The sequence below is a fragment of the Podarcis raffonei genome, chromosome 13 (genome assembly GCF_027172205.1).
Source record: "Podarcis raffonei isolate rPodRaf1 chromosome 13, rPodRaf1.pri, whole genome shotgun sequence".
Classification (NCBI taxonomy): Eukaryota; Metazoa; Chordata; class Lepidosauria; order Squamata; family Lacertidae; genus Podarcis; species Podarcis raffonei.
Genome location: NC_070614.1, coordinates 38,892,036 through 38,906,766, shown reverse-complemented (window position 1 = coordinate 38,906,766; position 14,731 = coordinate 38,892,036). Strand labels below are relative to the sequence as shown.

General features: G+C 50.2%; 1 protein-coding gene across 12 annotated transcripts in view; it reads left to right on the top strand.

Annotated features, from left to right (window-relative positions):
• LOC128401025 (myosin-10-like) overlaps positions 1 to 14,731 on the top strand; it is a 60,344-nt gene that overhangs the window by 41,669 nt on the left and 3,944 nt on the right. For all 12 annotated transcript variants that reach the window (XM_053363854.1, XM_053363855.1, XM_053363856.1 and 9 more), the window contains 15 exons: positions 915 to 1,127; positions 1,555 to 1,699; positions 2,460 to 2,666; positions 3,459 to 3,563; positions 4,361 to 4,513; positions 5,223 to 5,471; positions 5,980 to 6,192; positions 6,720 to 6,932; positions 7,394 to 7,555; positions 8,607 to 8,735; positions 10,007 to 10,095; positions 10,933 to 11,056; positions 11,193 to 11,401; positions 13,048 to 13,156; positions 13,749 to 13,921. In XM_053363854.1, coding sequence (XP_053219829.1) covers positions 915 to 1,127; positions 1,555 to 1,699; positions 2,460 to 2,666; positions 3,459 to 3,563; positions 4,361 to 4,513; positions 5,223 to 5,471; positions 5,980 to 6,192; positions 6,720 to 6,932; positions 7,394 to 7,555; positions 8,607 to 8,735; positions 10,007 to 10,095; positions 10,933 to 11,056; positions 11,193 to 11,401; positions 13,048 to 13,156; positions 13,749 to 13,921 — 2,493 coding nt within the window. The remainder of the gene's footprint in view (positions 1 to 914; positions 1,128 to 1,554; positions 1,700 to 2,459; positions 2,667 to 3,458; positions 3,564 to 4,360; positions 4,514 to 5,222; positions 5,472 to 5,979; positions 6,193 to 6,719; positions 6,933 to 7,393; positions 7,556 to 8,606; positions 8,736 to 10,006; positions 10,096 to 10,932; positions 11,057 to 11,192; positions 11,402 to 13,047; positions 13,157 to 13,748; positions 13,922 to 14,731) is intronic.

Below are 14,731 nucleotides of genomic sequence, written 5' to 3'. Positions count from 1 at the left end.
GTTTGGCAGTGGAGGCTGATTCAGCAGGGCACTGCCCAGCCAGCCTCACTCTCCCTTCTGCTGGTAAGCTAGACTGGCTGCAAATAGCCTCAAGGTGGAACTCCTCCTTCCCATTCGTTGTGATGCTTTTTTGAGGGTATCCAAGAGTCAACAAGGGAAGCGGAAGTGCGCAAGAGGGACGTATTGGCTGAAGCGCCGTGCCCTACAGCCCTAGGCAGATGGTTGTTACGGCTTCCTCATAGGGAATCCCTTAGAGCAGGGAATAGGCAGATATGGGGATCTGCTGGAAGATCTCAGGGTGGCTTTTGCAGCAGATCTCATCAAGGATGCCTGGCTCTTGGTCGTCCAAGAGTAGCAACGACTTTTCCTTCCCAATTAGGCTTCTGAAATGAAGGAAAGCATTGGTGGAAACTATGAATGGACTTTTTTGTGTGTGGAAGGACTTTGATCTCCACTCTGGTACTTGGGACACATTCCTGGGCAGCTGAGATGCACTCAGAGGGGCACTTGTCTTTTAATTCTAAGCATATGCCTGCCCCTTTTAAAACCCACTGTTTTGCGCTTTGCTCCAGCTAGTGGACCTCGAGGGTTCTAGGGTGAAACAAAGCAGATCCCCTGACTTAGGGCAACCGACCACGATCATTAACCTATGACTCCCAAGCATGGCTTAATAAGAAACATCCTTAAATTTCTGAAGTATAGGTACAACCTTGGGTTAGATTCAGGGGAACACAATTGCTCCTCTGTGCCTCTTTGGCATCCTGCAAAGATCTTCCTCTCTTCCCCCTTTGGGTGCCTGCTGCCTGCCACTAGCTTTCCTCCGCCTCGCCCTCCTCCCCGCTGCCCCCCTTTCCCTCCGGCCCACCCTCAGCCTGGCCCTCTCGCCCCTCTGACCTTTCCCGCCCGCCTTGCAGGGTGGAGGAGGAGTCCGCGCAGAAGAACGCCGTGCTGAAGTCCCTTCGCGAGCTGCAGGCGCAGCTGGCTGAGCTGCAGGAGGACATGGAGTCCGAGAAGGCGGCCCGCGCCAAAGCCGAGAAGCAGCGGCGGGACCTGGGCGAAGAGCTGGAGGCCCTGAAGACGGAGCTCGAGGACACCTTGGACTCGACGGCCGCGCAGCAGGAGCTACGGTAAGGGCCTGGTGGCAGCTGGCAGACCTGGTGGCCGCATCTGGGGATAAGTAAGCCGACAAGAGGCAGAGATGGCCATCGACTTGGACGGTTTTGAAGGAGAGGGTTGGACAGACCCACGGAGGACAAGGCCATCCAGTGATTGCTACCCATAAGGACTGGGTTCTGCTCCACAGCCAGAGGCAGTAATGTGCCTGAAGGCCAGTTCCTGGAAACCACAGGAGGGGAGAGTGGGCTCTTGTGCTCAGGTCTTGCTTGTAGGATCTGGCCAGCCACTGGGAGAAAAGGATGCTCGACTAGATGAGCTTCTGACCTTGATCCAGCAAGGCTCTTAAATTCTCCCCTACTCCCTAGTGGTCTCTCCAGGGCAAGCCCGCCTCACCCTGCTAGCCTCACTCTGATCCCATCCTTTCCCTTCCCCTGGCAGGTCGAAGAGGGAGCAAGAAGTAACTGAGCTGAAGAAGACCATTGAGGACGAGGTCAAAGTGCACGAAGCCCAGGTGCTGGAGATGCGCCAGCGGCACACGTCTGCCCTGGAGGAGCTGTCGGAGCAGCTGGAGCAGTCACGCCGGGTACGAGGCTGGGGTGTGTGTGTGTTGCCGGGATGTTTCTGGGGGATTACAGAAAGGCGAGAGGGAGCTGGTAAGAGTGGAGATGTGGAGAACCTGTGGGGCCTTCTTGGACTGCAGCAGCTCCCATCATCCATTGGCCATGTCGGCTGGTGATGGAGTTGGAGCCCGACAAGATGTAGAGGCTGGAAGGCTCTGAGAGCCGGAGATTGGGAAGACCTACCACCAAGGGTGGCTTGGTTTTCGGAGGCAGGGATGGGTTAGGAGAGGCCAACGGCCCAGAAACAAGGGAGGGTCTGCTCCTAGTTATTTATCATTTATTTATATATTGCATTTATGCCCCACCTTTCCTCTAAGGAGGTATATACATGGTTCTCTTTCTCCCCATTTTATCTCCACAAAAAAACCCTGTGAGGAGGCTGTGACTGGACCAAGGTTCACCCAAAGACCTTCCTGCCTTAGCAGGGATTTGCAACCTGCTCTCCCCCAGGCCCTAGTCCAAAAACCCTGACTGCCGCACCACATTGACTCTCCTACGGAGAACACTCAAGCAGAGAGATTTTTTTTAAGAAGTCATACATCCCCCTGAAATAGGTGTGTTCAGTCCTGCAGCCCAGTTTTAAGCACATCCATTCGGTGAGCCCGGCAGGATTCAATTTGCCTTAGCCTGCTTAGGGATCATGGAGGGGAGAGAGCAAGCAGTGCCCCAGAGCCAGGCCCTTGGTGGGTGCTGATGTCTTTTCTCTCCGCCCCCCCCCCCCAGTTCAAAGTTACCCTGGAGAAGACCAAGCAGGCCCTGGAAGGGGAGAACGTGGAGCTGCAGAAGGAGGTGAAGGTCCTGCAGGCAGCCAAGCTGGAGTCGGAGCAGCGGCGCAAGAAGCTGGAAAGCCAAGTCCAGGAGCTGCAGCTGCGGGCCACTGACGGTGAAAGAGTCAAAGCTGAGCTAATGGAGAGGCTGGGGAAGCTGCAGGTGTGTGTGTGTGTGTGTGTGTGTGTGTGTGTGTGTGTGTGTAAGTGCACTCTCTGAAGACAACCATCCTTCAAATTGCCTTCTCCTTCCACCCACTCCCAGGTCTCATTTTCCAAATCTTTTTACCCATGTAGCCTCCCAGGCTTATTAAGGCTCTCGCGTCTCTATAGCTGTCCTCTGTACCTTGCAGGATTTGTGCCGAGTCAGCCCACAAATTCTATGTTTAGAATTAATTGCACAAGATATTAAGTGCCCCTATAAATGCCCGCGTAATTCTGCTGCAGATATTGAGATGTTTAGGGGGGAGGGAAGTTGAGCAGCTGCTGGGGGTGGGAGATGGCACCAAGGTGGTAAGATGGCATGTAAAAATGGAGGGAGAAGAGTAGGTAACGGCAAGGGGGGCAAGGGAGGCTCCCCATCACCGAAACAGCCCTGGTAGCCCAAAATTATACAATGCTATGCTCAGTCACCAATCTGTTTCCTGAGCCCAACACGGCTTTCAAGGTTTATAAAGTTTTTCTGTGCATTCACAAGGACTGGAAATAGGCATTTTTAAAATACGTAAAAGAAAGCTGAACTTCTCAGAATTCCACATTGTGCACCAAATACCAGAGCGGGTTATTTGCTTGTTTGGTTGATGCATAGAATACACAACCAGAGTCTTATTCTTAACTTTTGACTTGTGATAGATGGATGTTTTGATTTCCCTTGATGCATTTGGACTTTTATCTTTGGTATGTGTTTGTATCTGTCTCTCCCCATCTGTCTGCTGCCTTTGTCTCCCGGAAACAGAACGAACTCGACGGAGTCTCCGGTACCCTTGGAAGTGCAGAGTCCAGGGCGATAAAGCTTGCCAAAGATCTGGCCAGTGTAGAATCCCACCTGCAAGATTCCCAGGTACATGGCAAAACCTGGGAATGCGAGACAGAGAGAGGCTGGACCCTGGATGGTAGAGGGTGGTGGTTTGTGCTGGAAGGTGGGGGCAATACTCAGAGGGCAACAACAGTGAATCCCTTGAGGTTCAGGGACAAGGGGAAAGAATGTGTAAAGGGTAAGAAGTGCAGTTTCAGCTTGTAAAATGTTGCTTTATGTCCCAAGCATAGCCATGAGTTCACAAAGCAATATTGGACAAGTCACTGTTTCATTTGGCCTCTGTTTTTCTGTTTCTGTAAAAGGGAATGAATTTGTCCTGCCTCATGGGGTGCAGCAAGATGAAAATTTGTAAAGTACCTGCATGTTCCACATGCTAAAAGAAAAAGTATTTTCCCTGCTTACAAATACATTTTATCATTAAATATTAGTGGGCTGTAACAAAAATAGGCTGTAAACAGCTAGGAACCCAGTGTATCTACTTGTAAAACAACCTCAAAAAGAAGATCTGCCCGGAACTCTCTTAATGTTAGGAGGGGCAGGCACTAATGAGCATTGCTAGATAGCATGTAACGTTATTTGGGGGTCACGAGTAAGAAGGCCATGCTTCTGCCACCTGCCATAGAGGCAGGTCTTGTAATGCGTTAGGGCTTAATTGCACCTAGTCCCTCTCTTAAGTTCCCCAGGAGAGCTCTAGTAGGTGCAGAGAGAACAGTGGGCTGAGAGCTGGGGCACCTGATTTCCTGAGAGGGGAAGAAGAGGAGTAGATCTGGACAGGTTTGGTCTATTAGCACATGTCCTTTTACCCCACCTCTCAATCGCAGGAACTGCTCCAGGAAGAGACGCGGCAGAAACTGAATCTGAGTTCTCGAGTCCGGCAGCTGGAAGAGGAAAAAGCTGGTCTGCTGGAGCAGCTAGAGGAGGAGGAGGCTGCCAAGGGGAACTTCACCCGCCAGATCCAGAGCTTACAGCAGCAGGTGGGAAACAGAAGTGGTTGACAGGCATTCCTTCACCACCATACACACAGCGTGAGCCAAAGGGAAAAATCAGGTGTCATTGGCTCTCGTGGGTCCACCAGAGAAGGCCTGTCGGACAAGCTTTTATCTGAAGTCAATGGCTTTCTCTAAGGAGAAATGGAAAGATCAAGGCTTCCTTGCCCCCTTTCTCCCCTGTGGATTGAACTGGGGAAATGTATATCCTGGCCCAGTTCTGCCAGATCACTTTCTTTGGACCTGCACACAAAAGGGAAGAGGGACTTGGTTTCTCTGCCACCACTTTCCTGGCACCAGGGCTTGGAAAAGTGCCCCTGCAAACGTAACTAGTTGGTGCTCCAGCCGAGGTGTGAAGTGGAAAGCGAGTTGCTGCTTTGCTCTCCGTGGGCAGAGGCAGCTCAGCTTGCCTTCCCCTTTCAGCCAGAGATTTGCTGGGAAATACGTTAAAAAATTATAACGGAACATGATATCTGGGTAAACACATGCTAATAGAGTTCTTTTTTAAGAAAAGTCATTTTGCATCATCAGCATTTGAAGAAAGGAAGAGAGAGGGCTGATGAATCGGTCTGGGTGGAACTGGGGCTTTTGCTGCAGAAGCCTCTCATAAACTTGACTTCTGAAGTTCCCAACACCCCTTTGGTTAGCCTGGCGCTGTGTGGACAGTGTGTGACTTCCTCTGTGGCCATTCCGCCAGGTGATGGAGACCAAGAAGAAGCTGGAGGACGATGCTGGGGTAGCCGAAGCAATAGAGGAGGCTCGGCGCCGGGCAGCCAAGGACCTGGAGGCTCTCTCCTTGCGCTACGAGGAGCGGGTCCAGGCCTGCGACAAGCTGGAGAAAGGACGGACCCGGCTGCAGCAGGAGCTGGACGATGTCACCGTCGCCCTGGACCAGCAGCGCCAGGTGGTCTCCGCCCTCGAGAAGAAGCAGAAGAAATTCGACCAGGTGAGGCCTATGTTTCCCCCATCAGGTCTTTCTGCCAATTAGTTGTTCCGCCCCTGACCCAAACTGCAGTTTGCCCCTCAGTCACTTCAGTTGACTATATGCTGCTTCCCAACGGAGAAATAGATGTCACTTTCCCTGCACACAAACACCCCCTGCTCTAATTCAGTTCTAAAATGGCTTTGTGTACCTGAAAAGCAGTGTCTCAAAAACTACGCCCACGACAAGTCTTTCTTTGGCTCAGAAAAACCGTTAACTTAAACAGGTCTTTCACCTGTGATTTGGAACTATTCCCCTCACAATGGGATCTCTTTATCCTGTCATTTTGGATACCATTCCCCCCCCCCACCTTCCTGTCTTTATCTTAAAGGTAATCTGCATTCCTGCATCTCTCTCTCTCTCTGCTGCGTCTGGCATCCACAAAAACCCTAAGTTGAACCCAATTCTCTGCTGCCCAGTCAAGGACAGCTTGGTCACTGTTTACATTGAGGCCTTTTTGGATCATTGACAGATGCTGGCCGAGGAAAAGCTGATCTCTGCCCGCTACGCCGAGGAAAGGGACCGAGCGGAAGCAGACTCCCGGGAGAAGGAGACCAAGGTGCTCTCGCTGAGCCGTGCCCTGGAGGAGGCTCTGGAGACACGGGAGGAGCTGGAGAGGCAGAACAAGCAGCTGCGGGCAGAAATGGACGACCTGGTCAGCTCTAAGGACGACGTCGGCAAGAACGTAAGGGAGCCCGGACACCTGGGTCCACTGGAAGGGAAGAGGGGGTGACAGCAGGGCAGAAATGTCTCATTCTCTGAAGAAGGAGGCAGGAAGTAAAGTTTTTTTCAGGCTGCCACTTCCTTTAAAACAAATTCTTCCCTCCCCACCCCTCCCTTGCAACAGCAAGACCCACAATTTATTTATTTTTTAAAAAATGGAATCTTCAGATTTCTAAGACTCCAGCGCAGTCACGAGTTTGGGAAACTGCGGCATATGGGATGCCATGCAAACTTAGGAATACTTTGACATGAAGCCAGCCTTTCCACTACAATCCCCTCAGTGTGATCATGACACTCCACCCCTTACATCAGGGGTGTGGGACATGTGGCCCTCCACATGTTGGAGGACTCAAACTCTTCAGCCCCAACAAGCAGGGTCAATAACCAGGGTTGTTGGAAACTAGCCCAGTAATGTTTGTAGGGCCACTGGCCTTCCCCGCTCCTCCTGCTTTTCTCCCCTAACACCCCACCCCCACTTCTTCCCATCAGGTGCATGAGCTGGAGCGTTCGAAGCGGGCCCTGGAGCAACAGGTGCAGGAAATGCGAGCCCACCTGGAGGAGCTGGAAGACGAGCTTCAGGCCACGGAGGACGGGAAGCTCCGCCTGGAGGTCAACATGCAGGCCCTGAAGGCCCAGCACGAGAGGGAGCTGCAGAACCGCGACGATGCCAACGACGACAAGAAGAAGCTGCTTGGGAAACAGGTGGGGAGGGAGGCTGGGGAGGCCCATCAGCCTTTGCCCAAGTGTGTGCGTGCGTGTGCCTAGAACAAAAAGTGTCAAGAATAGTGGCGAAAGGGCCCATATTTGCATAAGAGGACCAGTGTGGTGCCACAGTTAGAGGGTGGCAGACGTAGACGGATGGGTGCAAGTCGTAACCCGAATGATCTCTCACAAGGTGGTCGTGAGGCTTCATGGGAGGTGGGTGGGCAAGTTTGGATTAACCATGAAGCAAAAGAAGCATGTGCTTAGGGCATCAACAGCAGGGGGCACCACATAATTTTTTCCGTTGCCAGATTTTTAACATTCAAGGTCACAAATCGCTCAGTTGAAGTATGCTAAAAATTCCAACAGAACAGTGACGCAACAATATGGATGCCTTATCTGTGCTAAGCAGAGAGGCAGATGTTTCTCCCCTTGACGTTTTCTTGCTGCTGCATCCCCAGGTGCGGGAGTTGGAGGCTGAACTGGACGCGGAGAGGAAGCAACGGGCCCAAGCGCTTGCAGCCCGGAAGAAGCTGGAGCTTGATCTTCAGGAGGCGCTGGCACAGCTGGATGCGGCCAACAAGGGACGGGACGAAGCAGGGAAGCAGCTGCGAAAATTGCAGGTGTGTGTGTGGGGGAGAGAGAGAGAGAGCGAGAGAGAGAGAGAAGGAAGGAAGGAAGGAAGGAAGGAAGGAAGGAAGGAAGGAAGGAAGGGAGACACTGCCTCGTTTTAATTTTGTAAAAAAATATCCTTACTATATTTTCAAAACTTAATAAAAGACAAGCAACAAAAGCAGCTAACAAATGTTTCTCCACAACCAACCAATGCAGCCAAAACAATGCACATATATAAGAAGGTACATGAAAACTGGTCTGATAAATCTCTCCACGGATAGCTATTACAAAAATGCAACACCACTATCACATTGTCTCCTGTATTGGGGATTTTTGATTATTCCAATTAATATTTACATCATAAGGGAGATGTGGAACTTTTTAAATAGTAGCTGCTTGTTTAGAGATAACTTGATGTTGGTGTTTCGCAATAAGCGTATCTCTTGATTCTTGATACACTTGATTCTGGATAGTCACTCTGGCAGAAAAACTGAACTGCCAAGTCTGAGCGGCCAGGGTTAAAACAAACCCATTATCTTTTTATGTCACTTTTATATATGCGGTGTGAGGGCCATATGAGATACTCCCTGATTATATTATTTAGACAGTGCCCTTGATGCGCAATCTACACGAACGTACAAAGACAGGATCCTGCTCCAAAGTTCTTTCAGTCTAAAAATTCAGCACACAGGAGATGACTGAGTGGGATAAAGAGGGGAAGGCTGTGTGACTTATTTCAACAACCCCTCCTTAGGCTTAGCTACAGGTAGGGCAAGGGTAGCCAACATGGGAGTCCTCTGGATGTTGTTGGACTTGCAACTCCCATGAGCCCCGGCCCGCATGGCCAGTGGGCCAGAGGCATTGTGGGCACTGTAGTCCAGCTACAACAAGAAGTTTCACAGCTTCCCCTACAGTAGGGTATGGGGACTAGGGCATTGCCATACACTCACTTGCCTGGGAGGGCGTGTGTGTGTGTGTAATTCCTCAGCCTCCCTTATGTTCTTGGCATAAGGAGTCAAGCTTCTGCTTTTTTAAGCATCTTTTCCCTCCCAATTCCAGGCCCAGATGAAGGAGCTCTGGCGGGAAGTGGAGGAAGCCCGTGCAGCCCGCGAAGAGATCTTCATTCAGTCCCGCGAGAGCGAGAAGAAGCTGAAGAATCTGGAGGCAGAGTTGTTGCAGCTGCAGGAGGTGAGGGGTGAAGCTCCATGGAGCCTCCTGAAGGAACTGGAGAGGCAGCGGTGGCTGGTGGCTGGCAGATCATTTGCGGACACCCTTCCATTTTGCTGCCAGCTTGAGCCCATCTTGAGCCAGTGGAGTGGAGTCCCCAAGGCAGTTGAATCACACCTTGCAATCCTCCTTCTGGCAACTCCATAGCCAACCCGGTGCCAAACATATTGCTTTGCTTTCCTTTGGACCACATCAATGGGACTGGGGGGTGGGGCTTGTCAACCTCCATATACAATGCCTAGGCTTGCCGCCCTGCAAATGCGGCAAAAACAATGTGGGAGGCAGCAGTTAGGAGTTAGAAACTCAACATGATGGGCGTAAGGAGAGATCATCGTGTCTCACTGGTCAGCTACTGCCCGCTTTAAGCCAGGCAAACCCCGGTCAATAAACTGCTGACCCGCCAATGTCCGCCTGCTTCAATGGGGTTTGGACAAGCACTCAGCAAGCAGGCCGAACTTCTGCTCCAAGTCGATAGGTCTCTACAGCCACAGCTGTAGTTTGACTTCAGCCAACAGGTTGACCCCCAAAGGCGCACTCCTCCATTGTCTCCCCAGACAGACGGATGCTAACCAAACCAATGTAGTAGACAGGGGGTTGAAAGTAGGACATCTGAGACCTGGATTCAAATCCTCCCCAGCCATGAAGCTCACTGAATGACATTGAGCAAGTCATCTCTCTTGGCAATGTGACCTACATCACAAGATCCCTGTGTGTGTATCTCTCTCATATGCACACATTTATAGTGGGGTTGCAAGGGCTCTTAAATTGATAAAAGTGCCAGGAGTGTCGGCACAGAATGGCTGCCATTCCTCTGTACCAGTGAGAATATATGTGTATGTGTGTGTGTCTGTCTATATCAATCTACTCCACACACACACAGCTTGAGCCTATTCCAGGAGAATGGGAATAATAACAACAACAATAATAATAATAATAATAATAATAATAATAATAATAATAATAATAATTTATTATTTATACCCCACCCATCTGGCTGCATTTCCCTAGCCACTCTGGGCGGCTTCCAACAAAATATTAAAGTACAATAGTGTGTCAAACATTAAAAGCTTCCCTAAACAGGGCTGCCTTCAGATGTCTTCTAAAAGTATGAAATGCTGCTGCTGTTTTTTAATCAGTGGGTAATGGGAAGGATACCCTCTTTCCTGTTTTGACCTGTTCCTCCCTATCCACATCCAGCCTGCCTTCTACTGACCTTTTCCCATCACTTGCAGGAACTGGCAGCGTCAGAGCGAGCCAAGAGGCAGGCGCAACAGGAGCGGGACGACCTGGCGGATGAGCTGGCCAATGGGAACAGCGGCAAGTGAGTGGGGAAGTCCATTTCCCATGCTCCTTTGATTCCATTGAGCATGCACATCGGACGCCGGTGTTTTGTGTGAATGGGAGCAGTATGGAGTTTTTTTGCCCAAGGGACTGCTTAGTTAAGGCACTTAATCTCCTCAGCAAGCAGCCAGTGTGAACGCAAAATGGTTAGCTTTCAAACGTTGCTCTAGGGGTAATTAATCTGGATCAGGGTTGCCTCTTCTAGGCTTGCCTTTTAATCTGGAATTGGCATGCTTTGTTCACTCGCTTTGTACAGAGAATCCAGATGACATGGGGGTTTTTTTGGGGGGGTGTTCTGTGTTGTACTCATGTCCTTTATTTTCAGACGTGACCTGTTGTGGGTTTTTAAAATGTTAAAATGCAGTGGTAGCACCACATCCAGCGTGGATAAGCAAAATATTAGTGATGTTTTCCAGGGCTAGTGTGCCAAAGCTGCCTTTCAAGAAGGGACCTCAATAAGCAATTTCCCCTTTCTTCAGTTTTTAAGTAAAACAGCACTGTTTTTTATAAAATGGAGGTGGGGAGCAAGGAGCAGACATTAGTTATTGAAGACTTCCCCCCTGCCCAGAGGAAGGAACTGACTAAGAATCAATTAAGGGGTTGTTCATCAGGTAACGCTGCTGCCGCCATGTTGAACAGGAAGTGATTAGAGGCTGAAGCCCCTTTTAATTTTGCTTCCACCTGATTGCAGAAAAGCAGTGTCTCAGTGGCGCTAAAGGCTCTAGCCTAAATGGTGGGATGTTCCTTGGGTGGGCTTCCTCCAGAGATTTTTCTCTGATCAACTGCTGTGTCACGGCCCTCAATTACGCCCCCTCAGGTCTGCTCTCATGGATGAAAAGCGCCACCTCGAGGCCAGGATCGGTCAGCTGGAGGAAGAGCTGGATGAGGAGCAGAGCAACATGGAGCTCATGAACGACCGATACCGCAAGCTCAGCATGCAGGTGAGTTCCCCCACCCCTTTTCGGAGCAGGCCCTCTTACGGCATGCGCTCCCTGCCCCTGTGGCTCTGAAACTGCCTCCTGACACACACACATACACACACACACACACACCCCATCTCCTGTGTCCTCTCTGCAGGTGGAAACACTCACCACAGAGCTGGCAGCGGAGCGCAGCTTCTCGCAGAAGGCCGAGAACGCCCGGCAGCAGCTGGAGCGCCAGAACAAAGACCTGAGGGCCAAGCTGGGAGAGATGGACTCCTCTGTCAAGTCCAAGTACAAGATGGCCATCGCAACCCTGGAGTCCAAGGTGGCCCAGTTGGAGGAGCAGTTGGAGCAGGAGTCCAGGTAGAGCCCTGGGATCCAAGGTGGCAAATACACCCCCACAAACACCCCCACACCCAGTGCTTTGAGCTGGTGTGGTACTGAGTGGCTAGAGCGCTGGACATATTGCAAAATGAGACAAGGAGCCTGTACGCTCCCCGTCCCTTATGACAAACAGCTTTAGATTGGACATATTTATTGTTCATATATTTATTACATTTATATACCACCTTTATATACTCTCCAGGGATGCGGGTGGTGCTGTGGGTTAAACCACAGAGCCTAGGGCTTGCTGATCAGAAGGTCAGCGGTTCGAATCCTTGTGACGGGGTGGGCTCCCATTGCTCGGTCCCTGCTCCTGCCAACCTAGCAGCTCAAAAGCACGTCAAAGTGCAAGTAGATAAATAGGTACCACTCCGGCAGGAAGGTAAACAGTGTTTCTGTGCGCTGCTCTGGTTTGCCAGAAGCTGCTTAGTCATGCTGGCCACATGACCCGGAAGCTGTATGCCGGCTTCCTTCGGCCAATAAAGCGAGATGAGCGCCGCAACCCCAGAGTCGGTCACGACTGGACGTAATGTTCAGGGGTCCCTTTACCTTTTTATATACTCTCCAGGTGGTGTGCATGGTTCTCCCCTCCTCATTTCATCCCCACAACAACCCTGTGGGGTGGGTTAGCCTAAGAGGCAGCGGGCTTCATGGAGGATTCAAACCCTGGTTTCCCAGGTCCTAGTCCGGTGCTCTTTTAACTGTTACAAAAGACTGACACAAAATAGATTTAGGCTGGATAAACAGCACGAAAGGGAGTGTTTTAAACTCCCCCTTTGTTCAGCAGCACTCTCCTGCGGTTCCATTGAATGACAAACAAGACAAAAAAAACGAGCGGGACATCTCCTGGTGTCTCTTCTAACGTGGCCTACATTGATGTGTCCCGGGTTCAAATCTCTGCCCGACTGCAAAGCTTGCCAAGTCAGCTAATGTGGCTCGGCTTAATCTCACTCAAGGGTTGCTGTAAGGATAAGGTTGGGGGAACACCACATATAGCAGCACCACCTTGACCTCTTTGGAAGAAGGATGGAATAAAAGTGTAGTGTTAATACACACACGAAATGTATCGTGCATATATACTGCTCCCACATGGGCTTCCAGTATTCTCCCACCTAGTTTACTGATTAAATTTCACCTTGCTTATTTCTAGGGATGGGGCAACATCAGAGGTTCCCATGCCATTAATTAGGGCTCTCCTCCACATTTTCCATTTTTAAAAAAAATTAAATTCTCTGATTTGCACAAACTGCATATCTTTCTCTATCTTGCTAGCTATGTTGCAGGGAGAGCTATGGGGAAAACTCTTATAGTGAGGACTAGGACCATGAGTGAATTTGCAGAGGGAATGGACAAATAAACATTAAGAATTAATTTCTACAAAATAGAGGGGGCCACTTTAAGCATGCTTATCAAAAAGTATGAGCAGACGTTGACATGTAGAACAGCCCTAAGGAACGTGTCGTCATATCTAATCTCCCCAGGAATGGATACAGCTGGAAAAATAGCCTAACCTAGATAAAGGCACCCCAGCTTCCGCCTAAGCAATGCTTGGTCCAGGAACATCCCCAGACTAAATAATAAGTCTTTCCCACCCTGATTCCTTCCTATATTTTCTGTTTTTTTAGGGAGAGGATTCTATCAGGGAAACTTGTGCGGAGGGCAGAGAAGAAACTCAAGGAGGTGATTCTGCAAGTGGATGAAGAGAGGAGGAACGCAGATCAGTACAAAGATCAGGTATGGCCAAGACGTCTGTGTTCCCCACCCACCCCTCATTTTGAGCCCTGGGGCATATTTTCAGTGCTTGGGACTCATCTATCGGAAATGTTGAAGAAATAGTCAACAAAACCTCTGAGCATGTGCAAAACACCTGCCCTCACCATTTATAAGTTTTCCAGGGCAAGGCTTGCAACTTCAGGGCACGCTTGAACCCTGCCATCTTTTTCCTTGATGCAACATTTTCAGGCTGTTCTGCACGGACCTATTTTTCAGATGCATACTGTTTTATTTATCTTTTTAGCCTTTGTTTTTCTTACTTTTTTTTTTAATCTCCCTTTCTTTGAAGGCAAAAAAAAATATAGTTCCCTAAAAATAAACGAATATTTAGAAATTAAGCAGCCACACAGTATTTAAAACACTTCCCTCCACGTCCTGCATCTTGACCTCAGCGACTTCGTTTCCTTAAGCCATAAAAACGGGCAGGTGAAATGGTGGCTCAGTAGCCATATTGAACTTAACGCACGTCGAGCTGCCTGGAAGATTTGCATGCCTTGGGGATCCAGTTTTCTGCTCACCTTAGACCTCTCTCTCCCTCTCTGTTTTCTGGCAGGTTGAAAAGAGCCACCTGCGGCTAAAGCAACTCAAGCGACAGCTCGAAGAAGCAGAAGAGGAGGCCTCACGGGCCAACGCCAGCCGCCGCCGCATGCAGCGCGAACTCGAGGACGTCACCGAGTCAGCCGAGTCCATGAATCGCGAGGTGACCAGCCTGCGGAATCGTCTCAGGTGAGTAGGGTTATTATGGCTGAGCGGGGGCTTGGCCTGGGTGGGATCCGGGTGCAGGACGCTTCTTCAAGATTCAGACCCTCCGCCATATGCCTTGTGACTAGTTCCTAGCCCTAGGAACGGAGGAGGCCTTGGAAGGGCCAATGGCCCATCTTGCTCATCATTGCCTTCACTGCTGGCTGTGCCTCTCCACGTTTTCAGGCCATTGGGATGTCCGGGATTGAATTTGAGACCTTCTGCTTGCAAGGCAAATGCTCTGATCCCAATATAGGGCCCTTGACACAGCTAGTTGAGAGTAGATTGCCCTGCCTTGTATGTCCCCCACGTCTTCCTGTCCCCACATGCCCTTAGATGCTCCCCTTTTTGTCTCTTTTTCTTTTGCTGTTCTCATATCTCCATAATCCTTAGACCTGTACTAAACATGATGCTCAATATGCTACAGAATATAGCTTCAGGTAGGCTTGCTACATTTCAGAAAGTGAAATTTGCCCAAAAAACTACACTGCCGATACGGGCTACCATATGTCCGGATTTCCCCTGGACATTTCAGCAATTTCCGCCCAGATGGTGTTTGCGAGGGCTGAATACCGGCTATGCCTGGGAAATTCCAGACGTATGGCAGCCCTGGCTTCAGGTCAATGTTTATCACAGTCATGACCACAGAGAGACAAAATGGCTAGAGTGGCACTCACAGCCTGGGAAAATGAGAAGCTGCTGTTGGCCACGATTGTCTCTGTGGGGTTGCCCAGTCCATTGTTCCACCCCTTGGCATCTCAGCATAGGTTGCCTTGGAAATTAGAGGAGAAAACT